Source organism: Lissotriton helveticus, chromosome 3_1, assembly GCF_964261635.1.
Source record: "Lissotriton helveticus chromosome 3_1, aLisHel1.1, whole genome shotgun sequence".
In the NCBI taxonomy this organism is placed as follows: Eukaryota; Metazoa; Chordata; class Amphibia; order Caudata; family Salamandridae; genus Lissotriton; species Lissotriton helveticus.
Genome location: NC_136061.1, coordinates 2,086,419,167 through 2,086,440,905, shown reverse-complemented (window position 1 = coordinate 2,086,440,905; position 21,739 = coordinate 2,086,419,167). Strand labels below are relative to the sequence as shown.

At 40.7% G+C, this 21,739-nt stretch overlaps 1 protein-coding gene across 2 annotated transcripts in view; it reads left to right on the top strand.

The window, feature by feature from the left end:
- The window catches only part of LOC144824121 (aminopeptidase Ey-like), a 282,546-nt gene that overhangs the window by 49,980 nt on the left and 210,827 nt on the right, over nt 1-21,739 (top strand). The window contains exon 1 of one of the 2 annotated variants that reach the window (XM_078683234.1): nt 19,722-20,887. The exons of the other annotated variant lie outside the window; for it this stretch is intronic. Within the exon in view, the coding sequence (XP_078539360.1) occupies nt 20,229-20,887 (659 nt within the window). The 5' untranslated portion in view covers nt 19,722-20,228. Of the gene's footprint in view, nt 1-19,721; nt 20,888-21,739 lie in introns of those variants that run through there. 2 annotated transcript variants of the gene reach the window in all.

The following is a 21,739-nucleotide window of genomic DNA, read 5'->3' as shown; positions in this document are numbered from 1 at the left end:
GCATGCAGACAGTCAGCATCCATCACATCTGATACGTAGTATCCCCTATGGGGAGATGCTTCGTATTCGGAGAATATGTAGCAATGAACAAGAATGCCGATTGGCACAATCCCTCTGTAAAGCACGATTCATTGAACGTGGCTACAAATTAGAGACCATAGATAATGCCATCAAGAGAGCCAATAAGATTGACAGAGCTACACTCCTGGGCTCAGGTAGTGTTCAACCCAAGACCCTGACTGACAAGGTAGGTGAGGAGACCAGACTAATTATGGCATACAATAACCAGCATAAAAGTATCCATAAAATAGTTAAGGACAATTGGTTCCTAGTCTCTAGTGACCCTATAATTGGTTCCCTCATGACTAAACATCCCAGCATTACCTATCGTAAAGCCCGGGCAATGCAAGACAGTCTTGTTTCTAGTAGCCCTGAGGTAATTTCAGGTTCATGGCTCAGTGGGAGCAAAGGATTCTTAAGGTGCTCAATCTGTAAAGCATGTAAACACGGTATTAGTAAAACGGAGGTTTCTACCCCTCTTTCACCTTTTCCAATTAAAATCAAACAGAAATCAAACTGCAAATCTGAGTTTGTAGTTTATGTTCTGGAATGCCCGTGAGGGTTGAGATATGTAGGTAGCACTCGACCACAAGTGCACCAGCGAATACTACAGCATCTACGAGCTATCACCCACGCAGATGTGACATATCCTGTAGCCAGGCATTTTGAAAGTAAACATGGAAAGGATGCATCCTTATTACAGTACTTCGCGATAGATTGTGTTCCTCCCCAAAGGAGAGGCGGTGATAGGGAGTGCCTTTTACGTAAATTGGAGACTCGCTATATAATACTACTTGATACCAAGGCACCGCAAGGTCTCAATATTGGGGAGGATTGCCACACCTATCTCTGAGTAACTGATAAATCGTATGTTTTCTTGCTTACTGCACCTCTATTTATTCATTGAATCTTGTAATGAAGTTTGAACCTCTTTATGAACTGTGACCTATGAAGTTTAAATTAATTGTTCAACTTGTCCCTGAAACTCTCCATGACCATTTTAATTTTAATAATTGTTTGAATTTAATATCAATTTTACACTCTTGGGAGCACTTTAATGCCATCACAATGTTTTGCACTAACAGCGAATTTGCACAATTACAGTACCTACAACAGGTCTTGTCATTTACAGCCCACTTGGGCATTATTGTACATTATTTGGAGTTCATGACAACGGAACTATACAATTAGAGCATATTTTGTACAAAGTTTTGGAGTTTTAATGGTTATATTTTAATTGCATATAACTATTTATTCGGCTTTTAACTTTTATATCATTTTAAAAGTTTGTTGTAGCCATTGCCATGTATACTCTTGTAAATAGATGATTGTTCTTGAAAGGTACTAGTTGGTCGATGGTAACTGTATGTATTAACCACAAGATATGACCAATCCTTTGAAATTATGTGCAATGCTGGCATTTATGCCGTAATGAAACAATTGTAAAAGTATGGAAACAATGATAGTATCTCTTCTGTTTCCATTCCATGTGATGGCATTTTGCACTTTAAAATGGGTGATCAGCCCTTGTGACGTTGTCATGTGATCAAGGCTATCTCTAGCCGAAATGCGTCATGGCGGACTGGTGCTGGGTTAATATTTAATAAAGAACATTTGCACCATCCTTGGGTCTTGCTGTTCCTGTTTTGCTGATCGGCTGAAATTGCTGTGTTGGTTAAAGCTTCGGGAGCGCCACGTACCTCATATATATATATATATATACATACTTGAACGCAAGAAAAAGCCAAACTGCAGTCCCGGGTCCTCAGGCAGAACAGAAGACTCCACGAATCCAATCTAAGGTAAGAGATTGTTTATTGAGCAGCGCTCAGCAGAAGCGAAAACTGACGCGTTTCGGGCGGATGCCCTTGATCACAGTCAATTATTAACCCCTCAAGCCAGAACTTTTAAAGTGCTTGTGCATACCATGTGACACTCATAGACATTGAAGACATACTATAACTACGTGCTTGCTGGCATGAGCTCGGGATGATGGGAAAAAAAGTTTACAATACACAGTAATACAGTGATTTTGCGTCCCGAACACCAATTGATATCTGAATAAATTCATTTATTTGTTTGTAACAAGATAATATCTGCATAAATGCTCAAAAACATATATTTACAATCTTAGGGAAGATGATGGAAAGTTAATACCTATGTATGTGCTCAATGAGCAATTTGATTGGTAATGGCAGCCTATGTAATATATCTCATACTGACCTCCACAAAAAATTATTAATGTTTAAATATGGAACACAGTAAATATGTACAAAAAAATATATATCATTATGTACACACACTACATCACTACATGTTGTTTCTCTGAACACACGTTCTAGAGAATACATCATATATTTATACGATATAGATACCATAATCAGTAACCAATAAATACTATACATATATATACAAAACAAACAACCCATCAACCCTATTCACAATCTTGTGGGGACATCTCATGTCGATGGCAACCCCACCTTGGTGCTGAAATTGAGGGGACATCAACATGTGATGGCAGCCCCTCGATTCCCAAGCCAATTTCCTACGTCTAAGAGTAAATCCTCCAATTTAAGTGAAATGTGTGCCCAACATTTAGTGAATGAAAATAAACAAATGAGCTAAAATAGTTTTTAAACAATGTTTCATTTTTTATCTGTTTTTGTAACCTTAGCTCATTTAGGACTAATAATGATAGGTTTGCTTTTAAGTTCAAAGAATGAGAAAATATATAAACAGGGTAAATGAAGAAGAAAGGATAAACAGGGAAAGAGATACAAAATTATTATTAAATTTTAAATTACAAAGTATGTCAGTATGTTAGCAAAGATGGGGGGCGAACTGAAGTTCTAACCGATAGACACATAAATATAGAAATCAGATCAGATGCCAAACCAAGACAGCTATATGAGGAATGCAAGATCTTATAAGAAATGATATAGGTCCTCAGTAGTGTTAAGACCATTTGGGACCTTCGTGTCTAACTCTAATATCATTCTCGATTCCAGTTGGCGAAGCAGCTTGTCTCTGTCCCCTCCTCTACGGGGTCGGGGTACAGAAGTCAGGACAAAGTAGCTAAGACATTCCAGATTGTTACTATGCACATTCTTGAAGTGCCTTGCCACTGGATAGGCACTGTCATTGTTCACAATTGCTCGGAGATGCTGCAAAATCCTGACATGCACCGCTAGCCGAGTACTCCCAACGTACCTCAGGTGCACTTCAGGACATATACAGCAAACTCCGTCCTGCAATTGAAGTTGCCCTTGATCTGGACAGGTGTAGGACTGAATGGTGTCATGTAAGTACTGGTGTTTACACCAAACGTACAGGCCCGACAACTAGAGCATTTAAAAAATCCTCGGCGCTGCGGGAACCAGGGTTTCTGTTTGAGGATTTCAGGAAATGCATTTGTAACATGGTTGCGGAGGGTAGGTCCTCTCCTGAAAGTAATCCTAGGATTTGCAGGGAGTTCAGGTGAGATAACATTATCTGTTTGTAAAATTGGCCAACTCTTCGTAAGAATTGATCTAATTTTCCTATTCTGGCAACTGTATGGTGTGATAAATCTCAACTCTGATTTTTCAGGGGCATTATTGGTTGATACACTCATATTTCCTTGTTGGAAAAGGCAGTCTCTAGATTTTTGATTTACTTTTTCGACTGCCCTCTTTAGAGTATCAGCATGGTACCCTCTCCTTCTGAACCTGTTCAGCGCTTCCATGGTGCACTTCTCAAATTCATCCTCACTGCTGCAAATCCTTTTAAGGCTGAGCAGTTCCCCGTAGGGGATATTTTCAATTGTATGGTGCGGGTGTGCACTACTGGCGTGCAGTGTTGAGTTGCCCGCCGTGGCCTTTCTATGGAGAGTGGTCGCAATCTTGCCTGTTTTGTGATAAACCTTAACGTCTAGAAAATCAACTGATTGGTTACTGATGTGATGAGTAAATTTTAAGTTGTAATCATTGGCGTTTAGTTGATCAATAAAAGCAAGTGCACTCAATTCATCCCCTCTCCGAATTAATAACACATCATCTATAAATCTCACCCACATCTGGACATTTTCTCTGAAGGTGTTGTAGTGTGTTCCCATGAGGACCTGCCTTTCCCAATATCCCACGTGCAGACACGCGTAACTTGGGGAAAAGCAGGCCCCCATTGCCACCCCTCTTTCCTGTAGATAAATATCTCTGCCAAACATAAAGAAATTATGATTAAGGCTCCATGCAGTAAGAGCTACCAGCATTTTGCTGTGATTGTAACATTCTACAGGTCTGGTGCTAAGAAAAAATTCCAAAGCCTTTAAACCTTTTTGATGTTCTATGCTCGTATACACAGCCTCAATGTCTAGCGTGATTAAAAGAGAGTCTTCTGTCCAAGTGGCATTGTTGATTTTACTCAGGAAATGTCCCGTATCTTTAATATATGTGGGTAATTTGACCACCAACGGCTGCAAGAAGTAGTCTATGTATTGCGCAAGATGTTCACCCATACTGTTTATTGCAGAAATAATAGGTCGTCCGGGTACAGGTATTATTTCCTTATGGACTTTGGGTATCAAATAGAAACGTGCCATGACTGGTGATTCAACATGTAAGAATTTGAATTCTTAAGTGGAGATTAAACCCTCCCTTTTGTACTGAAGGAGGAGTTTTCTCAACTTGTCCCTTGCTATGTCATATTGTTTGACACAGGTTTTAGTGTAGCAAGCAGAATCTGAAAGTTGTTGAGTGGCCTCTGCAATGTATTGTTCTTGTGGCCAGATGACAATATTTCCACCTTTATCAGAGCTACATACTACATTGCGATAGTCATTTTTCAATTTAGATACCAAAGCTCAATATTGTTTTTCCTTATCTTGCTTAATTCTACCTCGATGTTTGACCTGGTGGTGTAATTTCTTGAGATCTGAAACTACCACATCATGGAACGAGTCAATTGCATCCTTGGGCATGATGGGCATAAAAGTAGATGATGGTTTGAAAGGACTTGATCCTGCTCCAGTTTGTCGGATTTCAGCAGTTCTTAGTTTCTCCTGTGTTGATAAGTCATCGCTTGTGTCATTCATATCCTCACCTAATTGGCAAAGAGTAAGTAAACCTCTCACATCACTGGCTTGGAGATTAGGGGTAGAGGTAGAGGGTGTTGCTGAGTTCGATTCCACAGAACTTGGGTTCTGTTTGATTTTAAAGAATTTGGACAGTTTTAATTTGCCAATATAGCGGAAAATGTCTATTCTCGTAGCCGAATAATTAAAGTCCATAATTGGACAATAAGTGAGGCCAAGACTGAGTAATTGTTGTTCCGCTGTTGTCAATGTTAGGGATGAGAGATTGATTATTGTTTTTTCATTTGATTTTTGTTCTTGTGCCAGAATTTTTTCTTTTTGTTGCTGTTTTTTGTGCCGTTTTTTCTGCGTCGCTCTTTTCTGCGGCGGTTAATTCTGGCCCTTTTTTCTGCTGTTTTTGTGATTGCTTCCGTGGGCGCAGAGTTTGCAATCAGGCGTTGACTAAAAAATTCTATTTCCTCGCCCAAATCAAGTACCATTGTTGGTTCATCCCCCTCATCACCTGTTATGGAATTGTCACTGTAATTGCTACTCAAATTAGAATTGGAGTCACTTGTACTGGGTGCTTGTACTCTGAGGTGTTCACGTGTATTGGTGTTACCAGAGGTTGTTCCCCCATCTATTGATGGTAATGCTTTGTTTTGGTTGATTTTCAAGCGCTTCGCATCCTCAAATTTTCGTGCGAATGTGTAGATTTTACCATGCTCGTAATCATCTTTATCACGTGCAAATTTCCACGCTTTACGAACTTTTATTTTCTCTTCAAGTACATTGACTCTTTTATATATACATACATACATACATACATATATATATATATATATATATATATATATATATATATATATATATATATCAGGAACACTCCAAACTTCACAATACAAGAAAGGCACTGACTCCGTGAAATTTCGAATTCCAAATAAGTTTTATTCACTTAATGGCTGCTTTGACGCGTTTCGGCGGTTAGCTCCCGCCTTGTTCACTATATATATATATATATATATATATATATATATATATATATATATATATATAAATATATTTTTATATATATACATATATAATAAGATTATTAGTCAGGAACGTCCATGGTCCAAACTTCCCCTCGAACAGTGGATCTCAGCAGTGGACGCTACCACACCTTCTAATGATTCAAACCCGACTGTGGCCAATGATATGTTTAACACATGGATCGAGCTTTCGCTAGATCATGCTCTCCCTAACCAATCATGCCCTAAAAAAGTCAGTTCTAAGATTTCACCATGGTGCTCTCCAAAGCTCTGCAAACTTTAAACAAGCCTGTAAAAAATTGGAAAGGAAATGGAGAAAGGACTATGCAGCCCCAGTAAACATAAATGTAGGGAGGCTATTAAAATGTATCAGGCCGAAATCAAAAGGGCACAAGCAGCATACTATGGGGAAAAAAATCCTTCTGGCCTGCAATGCGCCGTGGGAAATCTTCTGTATTGCCAAAACTCTCATTAAACTCCCCACACCACAAGCCACCACAGATGGTGCCCTTTCCTGTTGTAATAACCTAGCAGAATTCTTCCACAAAAAGATCCATGATATATATCTTACATTTCCTTGCGCAACCACTCACAAGGACTTATATTCTATGAATAAATACCCCCGGAGACTCAACCAAAGCTGAATTATATCCCTTTACTTGATCTTAACTCCTTAGAATCCATTCTGGCTTGGATTAAATCAGGATCACCTAGGGATCCAGCCCCCCCACATGTCATAAAATTAGCAACGGGTACAATCAGCCCAGTGATTCGAGACAGCACTCCTAGCAGTGGATGAAGACTCCAGGAGGATTTTGGATCAGGGTGGCAAAGTGGCCATTATTCTCCTGGATCTCAGCGCCGCATTTGACACTGACAACCGTAACATCTTGACCCTCACAACGAGGAAATTGGGAGTGTCTGGGGGTGTTATCACATGGCTACAATCCTTCTTATTTTGGTTTATTGATGTGGTGGAAGTTGATCACCCCTTTGGCACATATTCTGGATCTTGTTTTAAAATAATACCTTGCCTATTTCTATTTCACGATATTTTGATATTTTTTAAAATCTTTTTTCTGAGCATGTAACCTACTCACTTGAATGTGCTAGCATGGCTCTTATTCAAACTAATGTGACCTAACCAACTGGCTAGGAAGAAAGGTATACTTATGTTTGTATTATTGTCTTTACAGCCTTGAGGAAGTCACTGGATGTGACGAAACACGTGTTGGCTGTTCCTGTATTTGGCTGTTCACTTGGATTGATGCACGTCATTCCTAAAGAAATGTTATGCCATCTATTTGTTTATTATTTAATTATTATTTATTCATTATAGAGTTTTGTATGGCGCGAACAAGACCGGTAGGTATCAGAACGCTTTACATTACTTGGGTGGGATAGGTATAAGCTTAAATAGTATAACGATTCATAACGATTAGCGGTAAATAATTATACAGCCTTAAGGAGGTAAGCATATATGTAAATTTACAGTGATATGAGTTTGACATAAGGATACATTTTGGGAATTATAAAGCCTTAAGGAGGTGAATATATATATATTTACAGTGAACATGAGGTAGAAATAAGGATACATTTTAGTGACAAAGTGTACCGACTGTCCTGGTTCATGGGTCGTATCATACAGCAGTTATCTCCATAAATGCCAGTGACTTTCTCTCCAATTACAATGATGTTCTGTATTGTAAACATCTATGACTCAGTGATAGTAATGAGTTGTCTTACCTATGTAAGGAACTTACTCATCAGAAGGATCTATGCTTCCTTCTTAAATTTTGCTGTGTTTCGAATTTTCCTAATGTTTGGAGGGAGTGGGTTCCAGATTCTGGGAGCTGCTCCTGAGAAAGCTCTATCATAAGTTTCCTTCTTCCTGAACATGGGTGGTCTCAACACCAGCTCCTTGGCACTCCTAGCTGGTCTGCTTCCTCCTGTTAATTCAATTTTCGTGGCGAGGTATCTTGGTGTGTTGTAGTTGAGCGCTTTGTGGGTGATACATGCTATTTTTAGCTGAATTCTGGCTTCGTAGGGTAGCCAGTTCAATACTTTCAGGTGTGGAGAGATATGGTTTCCTCGATCCGGTGATGAGTCTTGCCGCTGCAGTGAGGCATGCTTTTAGTGGTGCTGTGGAGATTTTTGGTAGACCTGCTATAGTAGTGCATCCATATTCAATCCTCGAGATAACTAAGGATTGGACTGCCAGTTTGAGATCCGCCTTAGAGATGAATGGTTTCACTTTTCTAATGTAGTTCAAATGAAAGCGGGCACTTTTTGCCATTGATTTAATGTGAGCTTTCATGTCTAGGTTCTCATCCAATGTAATTCCTAGTGATTTAGCTGAGTTAACTAGTGTAGGGGTGCAGTTTAGCGCTGTCATCAGTTTGGTCCATTCCTTTTCTTCCGTATGATTCTTTGGGGGTGAAATTAGTAGGAACTCTGTTTTATGTGCATTTAGTTTCAGATGATTGTTCGTTAGCCATTGCAATGACATTTTTAAGGCCTCATTCATTAACTTGATGTCTTCCAGAGACGCGATCTTGATATATATTTGTGTGTCATCTGCGTCTATGTGAAAGGATAACTGCGAGTTTCGGAGAATTTCTGTAAGAGGCTCGACATACAAGTTGAAAAGATATGGAGATAATGTAGATCCTTGAGGGACTCCCACTGAGTTAGGGCAAGATGGTGAAAGTGATTGGTTGACCAGGAATCTTTGTGTTCTATTCTGAAGGAAGGATTCAAACCATTTCAGCACCTTTCCAGATATTCCCATTCTGTCGTGGAGCCTGGCCAGTAATGTTTCATGATTTACCGTGTCAAATGCAGATGACAGGTCCAGAAGGATCAGTAGGCATGTTCAATTTTGGTCTAGGGCTTGTAGTACATCATCGACAATATGAAGGATCGCTGATTCCGTGCTGTGTCCTGTTCTGAATCCTGACTGGCAGTCGTCCAATAGGGTGAAATTGGTGACATGTTGGCTCAGTTGACCTTGCACGCATTTCTCAATTAGTTTGGCAAGTAATGGGATATTGATCACCGGGCGAAAATTATTCGGATCTGCAGGGTCCGCTGTAGGTTTCTTGATGAAGGGGACGACTTTACCTGTTTTTAGGCAATCTGGGAGGATACCTTGGGATAGAGAGGCATTTATTATATTCGTCCAAATTGGAATCACAATATGGCAGATTTCTTTTAGGCATTTTGAAGGGAGTGGGACGTTGTAGTGGTTGTTAGGTTTGATATCGGAGAGCGTTTTGGCAATGGTATTCTGGTCATATCATTTAAAGGTATGCCATTGGGCATTGTTTTTTGCACTATTAAAGACCATTATCGAAGTAGTATCTATCTTTGACGGTGGTTGGTTGGGGAGGTTGTAAGCTACACTTCTGAGCTCTTTCAAGCGTGTTGGCCTTATCGTTGAAAAATGTCAAGAATTCATCACAGCTTTGTTGCGTTTTTGTAGTCTCTTGGGCTGATTTGGCCAGCTTATTGGATTGTTGCTTTAAGATTTCGAATAGTTTCCGTGGTCTGTTTTTAGCGTTATCCAATTCTGATCTTATAAATTCCTTTATGGAGTTGAGGATCTTTTTGTTTCTGATTTTTCTGAGGGATTTCAGTTCGGGGGATGATGGTTGTTGTCTCCATTTTCTTTGCAAGTCTCAGTTTCCACCTTTCTTCATTCAGTGTCCCATTAAGCCATGGATTTTTAACCTTCTCTGTGACTCTTTTCAGTTTCAGTGGCATGGTGGCATTGACAATATTCTCTACTGATGTAGTGTTGTGATATGTAGGATCATTCACATTCTGCAGGTTGTTAGGTGGAATTAGGTCCCTCTCACATCTTTCAACTAGTAGATCAATATTCGATTCTTTTGTATCTCGAGTCCATTTTTAAAGTTTGACGGGTTGCGTGGTCTTGTTCTTTTTCACTGTGGGTATCAGGAAAGTTATGGCATGGTGATCGGACCAGTCGCACGGAGCAATTGAGAGTATTGAAGTATCCTTTTTTCTTGAAATTATCCAGTCTTACGTAGCTCCTTTCGAGTGTGTTGGTTGTGTGCACGCTTGGGTGAGGTTTAGCTCTGTTAAAAAGTCTTTGAAAGCGTTGACCTGTTTTTCATTGCAGTCATCCCAGTATAAATGAGAATCACCTAGGAAAATGTTATTGGTGTATGTGTTAGAGTTAGCCATTAAGATCTCCATTAACTGGTCTATGAACGTAGATGTTGGGATTTACTTTGAGTGTATTCGATCCTGCCTAAAATGGTTAGAAGTGATGCTTTTAGCTTACATGTATAATCTCTTTTGTTTGTAAAAAATTTACAACATTTTGTTTAAAGAAATTCTGGCGAACTCTATCTTTGGGTGTCTACCTGTGAGTGAATAGACCTTTGCCGTATGGGTACAAAAACGTATTAAGGTTATATACTTGTAAATTTGAAATACTCTAGAGTGCCAGGATTTATTTCATCATTTTATCTAAAGTGTGTATCCCCCTTCACCTCACTAGAAGCAAGGGTCCCAATTTGCACAAAGGTACCTACCTCTGCCAAATAGAGACCCCCCATTTACAACATCCTGTGAGAAGGACGTGTCTAGGCTTGTCAATCAGTGTCAGATAATCACCCAATGTTGATTTTTTTCCCCACCTTCTCCCTCTACCTCTTTCACTACTAGGAGAAGTCTAATCACCTCCAAATGGGCATAGTCCAGAAGTTTCTTTGAACAGCCAGCTGGCCAGCAAAGTAATAAACATGGCCCAGCAGAGTTCTTCTAAACCTAAATTCCTTAGGCCTGGCTCAGGGAAATATTGAAAAAAATCAATAAATATGAAGCAATACAAACATAATTTTTTTAACACCAAAAAGTCATGTCAGTCACTTTTCTATGTTGAGACAATGCAAAATTATTCTTAGTTCATATTTCATTTAAAGTGTAGCATGCAACTCCCACAAGTGCGCAAATTACGTCTGCATAATCTAAATTCCTTGGGGCCAATTAAATGTGATTAATTACACAAGCAAGCGATAAATGTTTTAAGCTCCTTAGTTTTGAGGCTCCCGCACCCAGTTCTGAACCTTTTTTGGATAGTTGTGGCACTTCGCACTTAGGCTTTCATACCCTTTTTCCCTCAATAGATATCTGGGGCAAATTTGTGTCCTTTTTTCGCCCCATGTGTTGGAGATTTTAAAGGTACCAAGTGATGTTGATATCTTTGGAGGGAACTAAAAAAGAGCTAATACTTGTAGGTAAAATAGGCATCGAGAAAGCATTTACTATGTTAACATAGTACAGCCTTCAGAAACAGGCACAATTTTGAAAAAATATTTTTGAAGACAGTTTTTTTTCTACATAGTTGTCGATTTTTTTTCCTATTTTTTTGTGGGTTTACATTCTTGCAGGTTGTGGTGGAAACAGGTGTGAAATCCTTGTGTGAACCCAGAAGGCTATATATTTCTGAAAAGCAGACAAAATACAGAATTCAGCAAGGGATCATTTGTGTAGATTATTTTTATTTTTCCTAAGTCAACTAATCTTTGCAATCTAATATAATGAAAATTATTGACTAACATATAAATAGGTGGCACTGTTTCCATTTGTAAATTTGTGTTACAGTGGCTGATTTACAAAAGTAATAGAAGGTTATACTCTTCTCATCACAGAGACATATAGTGTTTATTGTATTTTTAGAAACATGCATTTCCCAGTGCCAACAACGGAGCTACTGCTTATAATAGTTTTTCATTGTGTACCAACCATGCATCAATTCATATGGATGCCAAAATCTAATCAATGAATAATGGATATGAATAAAAGATATGCATTTTTAGAACATGGACAAGACAGTGCGTTTTAGAAATAGTGGCTATATGTGCAACTTGAATTTGGGGTTACCCATGCTACCATGAAAAGATGAAGAGAAATGTATGAAGCGCACAGATACTCCCAGGAGTGTCCCAGTGCTGGATTTGAGGATACCTACAAAACACAGCTCACCTGTGAAGCTTGTCGTAATAGCCACGTTTTGCTTTTTTTTTATTTGATGAAAAGAAAATTTGAAACTCATGTGAGTCCTACTTCCTTTTGTGTAATACGTTCTTCATTGCACACTGGATAATATGTGGAAGCCAAAAATAGGAAACACTGATTTGATAATAACAAGTGTTCTCCAATAGAAATGGTACCCTGCCTGTGTGAGTGGACCTATCCTCCACAGAGGGAAAATCCCAAAAATGCAACAAGTAAAGATGTTACCTTGTAACTTGACCCATTCTGATGATGTGGGTGAGCTGTGTTATTTGGTCCCGGGCTCACCTGCGACCCAAGGGAACCAACAAAACCTGGACTTTTCTGAAACTAGACACCCAGTAGAGGACCGGGTGGGGTGACTCTTGTGTATCCAACTACATTAAATTCCATACAGGTTCCCGTTTGGAAGTCAGTATTGATATCACCCCAGCTAAAGCCTTGGTTACCTAATTACCTTTGTCCTGCTAAGTTCCTCAACCAAATTGTTAAGTTAATACTTCTGGATATTCATTGAGGGTAAGATTTCAAACTCCTGGAAAGTTTATGTAGTGAAGCTATTATGAAAAAAAGCCTACTTTTGCCTCTCATTATGTGATTATTACTGTCCCATCTCACCCTTGCCATTCTTGGTTAAAATTCTTGAGTAATTGGCATTTTAACAACTTTATTCTTTTATTAAAAAAAAAAGTTATTCTGCCTTTTTCAGACCTGCTTCATGTGTGATTTGAGTACAAAATCAGTGATCACATTAGTTCTGTATGAATTATGGACAGATTGCAGACCATGAAGATGTTGATACTCTTATTTTATCAGACATCTCTGTGCACTTCAACACCACTGATCAGACTAGAAGGTGTTAGGCAGGACACAGCAGGGAAAAACAATAAGATATTGAAGCACTGTTAAATGACAGATTGAAGATAGTGGGTTGGAGAATGTAAAAAACGGGTTACTCGTTGAGGGGGTGAAATCCTACTCAAGTAGCAACCACAATCATTATCATGATGCAGTCACAAGTAAACCCCAAATTGACCTTTGATCAACCCTCTGGTAGCTTGGTACAGAGCAGTCAGGCTTAACTTAGAGGCAATCTGTAAAGTATTTATGGAGCACTTCAAACAGTAGAAAAATAGAGTAAAATTGGACACCAAAATTACAATCAGTAGAACGGAGATATGCAATTTTAAAGATTTCAGTGAAAATAGCAACAAAAAGCACAGAGTAACAGAGCATGGATCATTTACAGGGACCAGTTTGAAAGAGTTACCTCCAAAGTCCAGCACAACAAATTCTATTTGGGATGGAAAGTACTGTGAGGAGCAAGGAAAGCATTGCAGATGGTAGTCATTGTCGCATGAAGAGTAGGCTATGTGTTACAGTCTTCGTTCTAGCATAAAGTTCCTGTTGGCATCACTGATGGCCCTTACCGTAGTAGTGTATGGTTTGCCTGCACTGTGCGTTGGCAGTGGCAAGAACTTGGTGTGAGCAGGTGTGGTCGTGTTTGCAAAGAGCCCACAAACTTCAGAGAGCTCAACTGAAGCTACACCAGAGCTCTAGGACCTGTGGGGAACCACTTTGGGAACAGGAACTCACGCAAGTAAAGTCCAGCAGGGCTTAGGCAGGGCCACTTGAGGGCCAGCAGCAGGTCAGCTGGCTAGTTACAGGGAGCCTCTGAAACTTCTTATGTCCCTATAGTGCAGAACAGGAGGTCAGCTGGCTGACTCTTGGCGCTTCTTCAGCCTGGGATGAAGGGTGCATGTCCAATCTTCCTTCTCAGCAAACAGGTCAAGGAGTGTACTAAAGAGTTGGTGTCTGAGGTTCAATATTTATACTTGGTGCTTTCTTTAAAGTGGGAGAAACTTCTAGAGGATTCCCTTTAAGTGCCCAGCTTTCCTGCTTCTCTGCCCATCTACAGACTAACTACAAGGGGTATGCAGTTCTTTGTAGGAAGACGGGAGGCAGTGGGGCTGTGCCTACCACAGCACCACATTCTGCCAGTGATGGCCCATTCAGGCACACCTAGGCTCTGTATTGTGTGTGGCTGTCTAGGAGGGATATACAAAGACCAACTGCCAACTACAGCCTGCCAAGTGACCCAGAGACATGCTGTATGTACTAAATGTCTAAGGCAGGACATTACAACTTTGTAAAAGTTGCATTTTCAAAATTGTAACCAACAATCCAACTTCAGCATAAGAGGATTTTCCATTTCAATTCTAAAGAAGAATCCAAATGTGAACTCTTTACCTGTTCCTATATGGAAGTTACAGCTTATTAATGTAATAAGGTAACTTCAATGTTGTCTTGTGGGAGAAGCAGGACATGCAGTAGTGAAAAACGAATTTAGGAGTGTTTCACTACCAAGACCAGTAATACTTAAAATGCCATATCCTACCTTTTAAGTAGATTGCACCCTGCTCTGTGGCTGTTTATGGCCTACCCTGTGGGTGACATATGTATTTAAAAGGCAAATGTGAGCTTGGCAAATGGTTTATTTCTGTCAGGCCAAAATGGCAGTTTAAAACTGCAAACACAGGCTTCAATGGCAGGCCTGAGCCATGGTTAAAGTGCGACTTAAATGGGTGGCACAATAAGTGCTGCAAGCTCAGTAGTAGCATTTAATTTACATGCCCTGGGTCCATGTAGTACCACTTTACTAGGGGCTTACAAGTACCTGAATGTGCTAATTGGGTATAAGATAATTAAATGTTACCTGCTTAAAGGAGAGAGCACTTTAGCACTGGTTAGCAGTGGTAAAGTTCAGAGTCAAAAGGCCAACAAAAATGAATTCAGCAAAAAAGTAGAGGCTAAAGGCAAACATTTGTGGTTGACGCTGCAGAGAGAGCCTGGTCCAATAAAGGGGGCGTCAGTTGTAGATACATATGGGTAGGATTTTCCAGTAGACTATTTTAATTAGGTGTTTGAAAGGAAAAACATGGTAAGGGGCTGAGTCTATGGGCTCAAAAAGTGTTCCAAATGTTGAGGGTGTTACTTCTTGTCTTAACGACAGAGAGAGAAAGATCTTCAATTTTTACATCATAGATTTTGTGAGTCTTCATATTTGGATAGCTTTTGTGTGAGGTATCTAAGTAAGGTTTTGTGGGTATTGCATACATTTCCTATGGTGCATTTGGCATCAACAGGTAGCCATTTGAGGAAAACAAGAAAAGGGGTAATATGTTTACTTGTTTGTGTTGGCTAGAATTATTGTGCAGCATGTAGATCAACTCTCAGAAGGGTAGTCTACTTTAGAGGTGATCACCGGGGAAGGCACATCCACAGTCAAGATAATAAATTAACAGAACGTCAACTGCTGATTTAGACTCTAGGCACAGAGTATATGCATTCATTGTTCTTTGGGTTGCTTTTGATGTTGAACTCTTGCAGGTTAAACGATGGTTTGCAAGCCAAGGAATTACTTTTCTTGGACAATGTTAAAGAGGAAGGCAAGACTAGAAATGTGGTGGTAGTTCTCAACCATAGAGAATCCAAGCTATATGTGTAGGGTGAGGTTTGACACATGTAGCCTTGAGGCATTGAGGGCTCATTTTGAAGTGATGAGTATAATTAGTGATACTCTCTGGCAGTCAGCTGCAATGGGCCTGAAGGCAATTGAGTTCCAGATGTACACAATGCAAACAAGTCAGTCAATCATTTATGAGACAATATCGATTAAGGAGTCTGGCAATTAGTTGCATTATTGTTTTGATGATATACAGAACTATAATTGGGTAAAAATAAATAACAGCAATACTTGTCTACAGAGGGGCGCCAAGTGAATAACATAGATAAGAGCAAAGATGGAGTTATCTGTAATGTCACTTAAAGCCCGAGGTGAAAAACAACCCAGTTATTCACTGCTTACCCATTAAAATTGAATTCCATGTATGAGCCCCAAAGATTATCTGCCTTTGCTTAAAACCGCAACACAGTGGAGGAAATTTTGGGGTGGATACACAACATGGCCTCTCATCGTTGTCCCTCATGTAAAAAAACTTGGCTTCTTCAACTCAACCTCCACCTTGGTCTGAGCATTGTCTCTCCCTCCCCTCCCAAAGCTGTGTTCTCTGCTTTCTATCAGAGTGTAGAACCAGCATTATGAAAGCATCTTGGATGTATTTTGTTTCCCACTGTTGCTACATTATAGAAGTGAATAACCAGATTTAGAATCTGGTACGCACACTAGTGGCGCTCAGTGACAGCCATACATAACAATAAAAATAATCATAAGAGAAGCAGTAATATGTTATGTTATGTTATGTTATGTTATGTTATGTTATGTTATGTTATGTTATCTTGACTTGTAGAGCGCGGCAGCTGCCCCATCAAAGGGGCATCCTGGTGCTAATGCAGGAAAGACAAACACAGCACAAGGCAAGCAGGGGACTAGAGTGCAGGGAAAAGGTAGGTCTTAATGGTCTTTCTTAATGCAGTAATATTTTCAAGGCCACGGATCTGCACCAGGAGTGAATTCCAGAGGGTGGCGGCTCTGTAGCGGAAAGAGCGGCCACCAGCCCGGACTATGCGGGGCTGAGGAACCACCACCAAGTACTGGCCCTATGAGCGAAGTGACCGTGTAGGGGCATAAGGCAACAGGAGATCAGCCAGAATGGTAGGCGAGGCCAGCTTCAAAACCTTAAAAGCGATACATAGGGTTTTGAATTCAATGCATCTGGCCACCGGTAACCAGTGCAGACGGCGAATAGCATTGGACACAGAGAAGAATTTGCGCAGACCTAGAAGCATTCTAGTCGCAGCGTTCTGTGCCCTTTGCAGCCTTGAGACCTCTGCCTTATTAAACCCAAGATAATAATAACAACAATTTCATTGTGGTAGTACTTTTATGTGTACACATAAACACGGGTTGCACTCCGTTGTTTTTTTCTTTCACCAAAGTTTTCTTACTTTTTTTCATCGCTTTTTATTAATCCAACTCTTAAACCTGTGCGGCGTGCTCACTGCTTTTCGTGCCAGCCCACACAACACGTGTCGAACATAAACACCATAGCTGTGGGGCTTCTTTTTAGCCCCACTTCAGTGGCGACTGCCATTTCTCCTTATTGCATTTGCTTCATTGTCTTCAAAATTGTCCTGTTTTTACTCAAACTTTTACACTAATCATCCTCGGATAGCTTAATCCTTTTAGTACCTTCTTCAACTTTTTCTCGTGCAAGGGAATGCTATTTTCCCGATTTCATATGTCTTGGCGGGCCCTCAGAACCTCTCTTCCCAAAGACACGACTGAAGCATAGTTCATTTTTAGCAGTTTATTTATCTTCCAATGCATTTCGGACGACATTTGTCCTTCGTCAGGGAACAAACTGTAAATAACAATAGAACGTGTTTTACTAACTCATTTTTTAAAAAAAACATACATATATCACATTTACTGCCATTTACCCTCCATATCACACCTAGTTACCACTCATTTACAACTAAATCGGTTCTTCGATTGCCCGCCCTTTCCTAAACCTTTCACAACTCCCCTCTAGGTTCTCACTCAATGTTTTCCCATTCACTTTAACCGTTCTATGGGTCTACCCCCCTCACAGCCTACGTACATCTAGCTTCGCTTATTTTTAAAAAATTGAGTTAGTAAAACACGTTCTATTGTTATTTACAGTTTGTTCCCTGACGAAGGACAAATGTCGTCCGAAATGCATTGGAAGATAAATAAACTGCTATGCTTCAGTCGTGTCTTTGGGAAGAGAGGTTCTGAGGGCCCGCCAAGACATATGAAATCGGGAAAATAGCATTCCCTTGCACGAGAAAAAGTTGAAGAAGGTACTAAAAGGATTAAGCTATCCGAGGATGATTAGTGTAAAAGTTTGAGTAAAAACAGGACAATTTTGAAGACAATGAAGCAAATGCAATAAGGAGAAATGGCAGTCGCCACTGAAGTGGGGCTAAAAAGAAGCCCCACAGCTATGGTGTTTATGTTCGACACGTGTTGTGTGGGCTGGCACGAAAAGCAGTGAGCACGCCGCACAGGTTTAAGAGTTGGATTAATAAAAAGCGATGAAAAAAAGTAAGAAAACTTTGGTGAAAGAAAAAAACAACGGAGTGCAACCCGTGTTTATGTGTAGATGTCAATGTTCAGCCCAGTGGGGTTTTGCACCCAACCCATTTGAGTATCAAAAAAGACCAGAGAAAACACGCCGTGCAAGGAGCAAGAACTTGGTTCATCCCAGCGAGTTTATGCTAATAAGTCAAATGGAGAGGACAAACAACGAACAAAAAAGAATGGATAATGTTTTAAAGACCGTCTTTACACTGGATATGCCACAAAAGGTTCTGAGGGCCCGCCAAGACATATGAAATCGGGAAAATAGCATTCCCTTGCACGAGAAAAAGTTGAAGAAGGTACTAAAAGGATTAAGCTATCCGAGGATGATTAGTGTAAAAGTTTGAGTAAAAACAGGACAATTTTGAAGACAATGAAGCAAATGCAATAAGGAGAAATGGCAGTCGCCACTGAAGTGGGGCTAAAAAGAAGCCCCACAGCTATAGTACTTTTATGTGCCCACCTGTGTGATACTCCATTCATTTGTTTTATAGTGTACTGGTATTTGTGTGGCACGTTCTCTACTCCTTGGGAGGAGTAAAGCACTTTATCGAACTATTGATTAGGTAGTCGTTCTGCATGTATTACTGATATAGTTAGGGCTTGATGAGTTACATCATTCATCTGTAACCAAGTACTCTGAGATAGAGGTGCTCTACAAAACCATGTTAATGCACAAATAAATTAAAGCATAAATAGCCAACAGAACTATGTCAGCATTTCCAGGTATGTTGGTATTGATTTTCCCACATGATATTGTAAACCTGTAATCTGCAGCCTCACGAAATCCTAAAGTTGTGACATCTTCTGAGGGTCAGCTGCTGAGATTTTTGAACAACCTTCACTTACACTTTCGAATCCTGGTTGGTCCATGCCGTTTTGCAGCCATCCTTTTAAATAACACCACTAACCAACATTGAGCTTGAAAAATAAAAAAATCTCACCAGTTATGAAGCTGCAGTAGGTTGTGGCAAGCAGTCTACAAAATCCGGCACTACATCACGAAATTGCAACAAGAATTATTACCTAGAAGAAACCACTCTGCAGCACACATGGACTTCCTAAATAGTCTTCCAAACATCAACTAGAGGACAGGGTTGGATTGGGATCAAAACATTTCCAAGACACTTCCAAAAAAAGTTGCCCACATTTGCGGATTGAATCTTTTTTCAAAACACTGCTTCAGTGTTTTAAGTGTTTTAAAAACAAGGAGAGGGGTCTCTATAAAAGAGGCATGCTTTCTCAACTTCACTAAGATAAAAAAAAATGCAAATGCTATCAGGACTCTTTGTTTACGGATTAGTTCACAATGGTAAACCACACCTGAATGTAAGCGATGCCACTTCTGCTCAAACGCCCCCACCCCCCAGACACACACACACCCCTCAATTAGCAAACAGTAGTGGCCCGGCCCAGCCAGAGACCGGGAATGACACCTCCACCTCCACCCCGTTGGTAAAAGGTAGATGATAGAGGCCCATCTGCCTTTAGAAAGGCCGCTCGGTCCCCACTGGGCCGCTGGCGGCATCTGAAAAGCACAGACACAACCCAAATCGTCCGCCGCCGTGCCGCAACTGGAACTCGGAAACGGACCCATTGCCTAAGCGTCCACATTACCAATCCGACCCTGCCACACGACATTTTTCAAGATCGTAACATGAGAACCTGGGCATCGAGTGTGCACACTGACAAAAGTCTTGGTTTGTGATTTAAATGTGAATCATTTACTCGTATAAATTAATGAGCCCGCAATGACGGAAGAGCTTTTAAGGAAGTGCTGTGAGCTTCTTGGAACCAAGATAAGAAGAGATAGCAGTAACATCTTCCACCCTTGCTATCTAGTTAATTATAAACCATTTATATAAGTGGCAAGTTGACCCCTTCTGCATTTTTCAGGCCTATAAAAGGATAGTGCTGCAGGCATCCTTGCCTTTTCCCCTTCCTACACAAATTGTCACCACCGACAACAGCGAAAATGGGGAAGGGCTTCTACGTGAGTAAGCTGCTGGCTGGGGTGGCCATCACCTTCACCCTGGCTGCCGTGGCCACCATCATAGCCCTGGCGGTACTCTACGCCGAGGAGAAGTCCAAAAATGTCACATCCGATCCCCCTGCGCCAAGCCCTACCACGGCGCCCTCCCCTGGAACAGGCCACTCAACTACTTCGGAAGCAAGAACAACGCCTGCACGCCACACAACCACTGCCACAACCGGTTCGCAACAACCCCACCCGTGGCAAAAGTACCGACTGCCCAAAACGCTGGCCCCGCGACACTATGAAGTAGAGCTGCAGCCCTACCTCGAGAAGAACGCGCAGGGTCTTTATATTTTTAAAGGCAAAAGCACTGTGCTGTTCTCGTGCGTAACTGAGACGAATCATATCCTCATACATAGCAAGAAACTGACCTACAAGAACGACAGCTCCGCGTTTTCCCTGACGACAGCTGATGGTTCTGCCCCGCCAGCCATAAAGAGAACGTGGCTCGAGCTTCCGACTGAGTACCTGGTGGTGGAACTAGACGGAAATCTAGCGGCTGGCAAACAGTATCTATTTCACACCGAGTTTACGGGAGAGCTGGCGGATGACCTGGCCGGCTTCTACAGGAGCGAATATATGGAGGGCAACGAGACCAGGTAGGAAGGCCAATAGGCTTTGTTCTGGAAACCACCGTAGAGCAAGGAAGCGCGTGCGAAAGTGAGAGGGAAGGGAGAGGGAAAACGAGGACAAATTCAGTCTTGTGAGAAGGAGGCTGAGAAGTTGAAATAAGGTCAGCTAGAGAGAGCAGAACACTGTGGAACTGAGAGAAAGTAGGGAACGAATAAGCGAGTAGAGAAAGTCTGCGAGGGGGACAGGGATAAATATAATACATCCGTATTTACTCGCATATGCAGTAACTAACTACCGTATTCATATACCCAGTTACTCTATATTCTATGTGGTCTGACTTGCAATGTAGGAATTCACCCCAAAATACACCAGTAAGCCTGGTGGTACAACTCACGAGAACCTGAAAGTTATTCCAATCGCACTTCAAAGGCATTTTAAAGTGGCATGCCTGGCTGAGTGGACTAATGTCTTTGAAAATCCGAGTCAGACACCTCTGCTTGGAAATGTTAGACGTTCTCTAATATGCTCCCTCATCCATTTGAAGCCGACGTCTGCCTACTTTTTAGGAATTCACAAGACATCCCAGTAGTAGTAGTCATTAACACTTTACCCAAATATCTTTGTTCGTGCTATTCCTGTAATTCAGAATGTACGTAGACACAATTTTCATTGGATGAAAAATCATTATGAATAAATCATGTAAAAATTAGCATTTGCACAGTTAAGTTGTTTTTCCCCCAAAGAGAAACTATTTTCTGGTTTTCCCACATTCCAGGAATTATGGAACGCTTCCATCCATTTTCTACAAAATCTGTATTCAAGGTGTTGTTTCACATAGGTTTAAAAGATGGGAAACTACCTAAACAGATGTTTTTGAA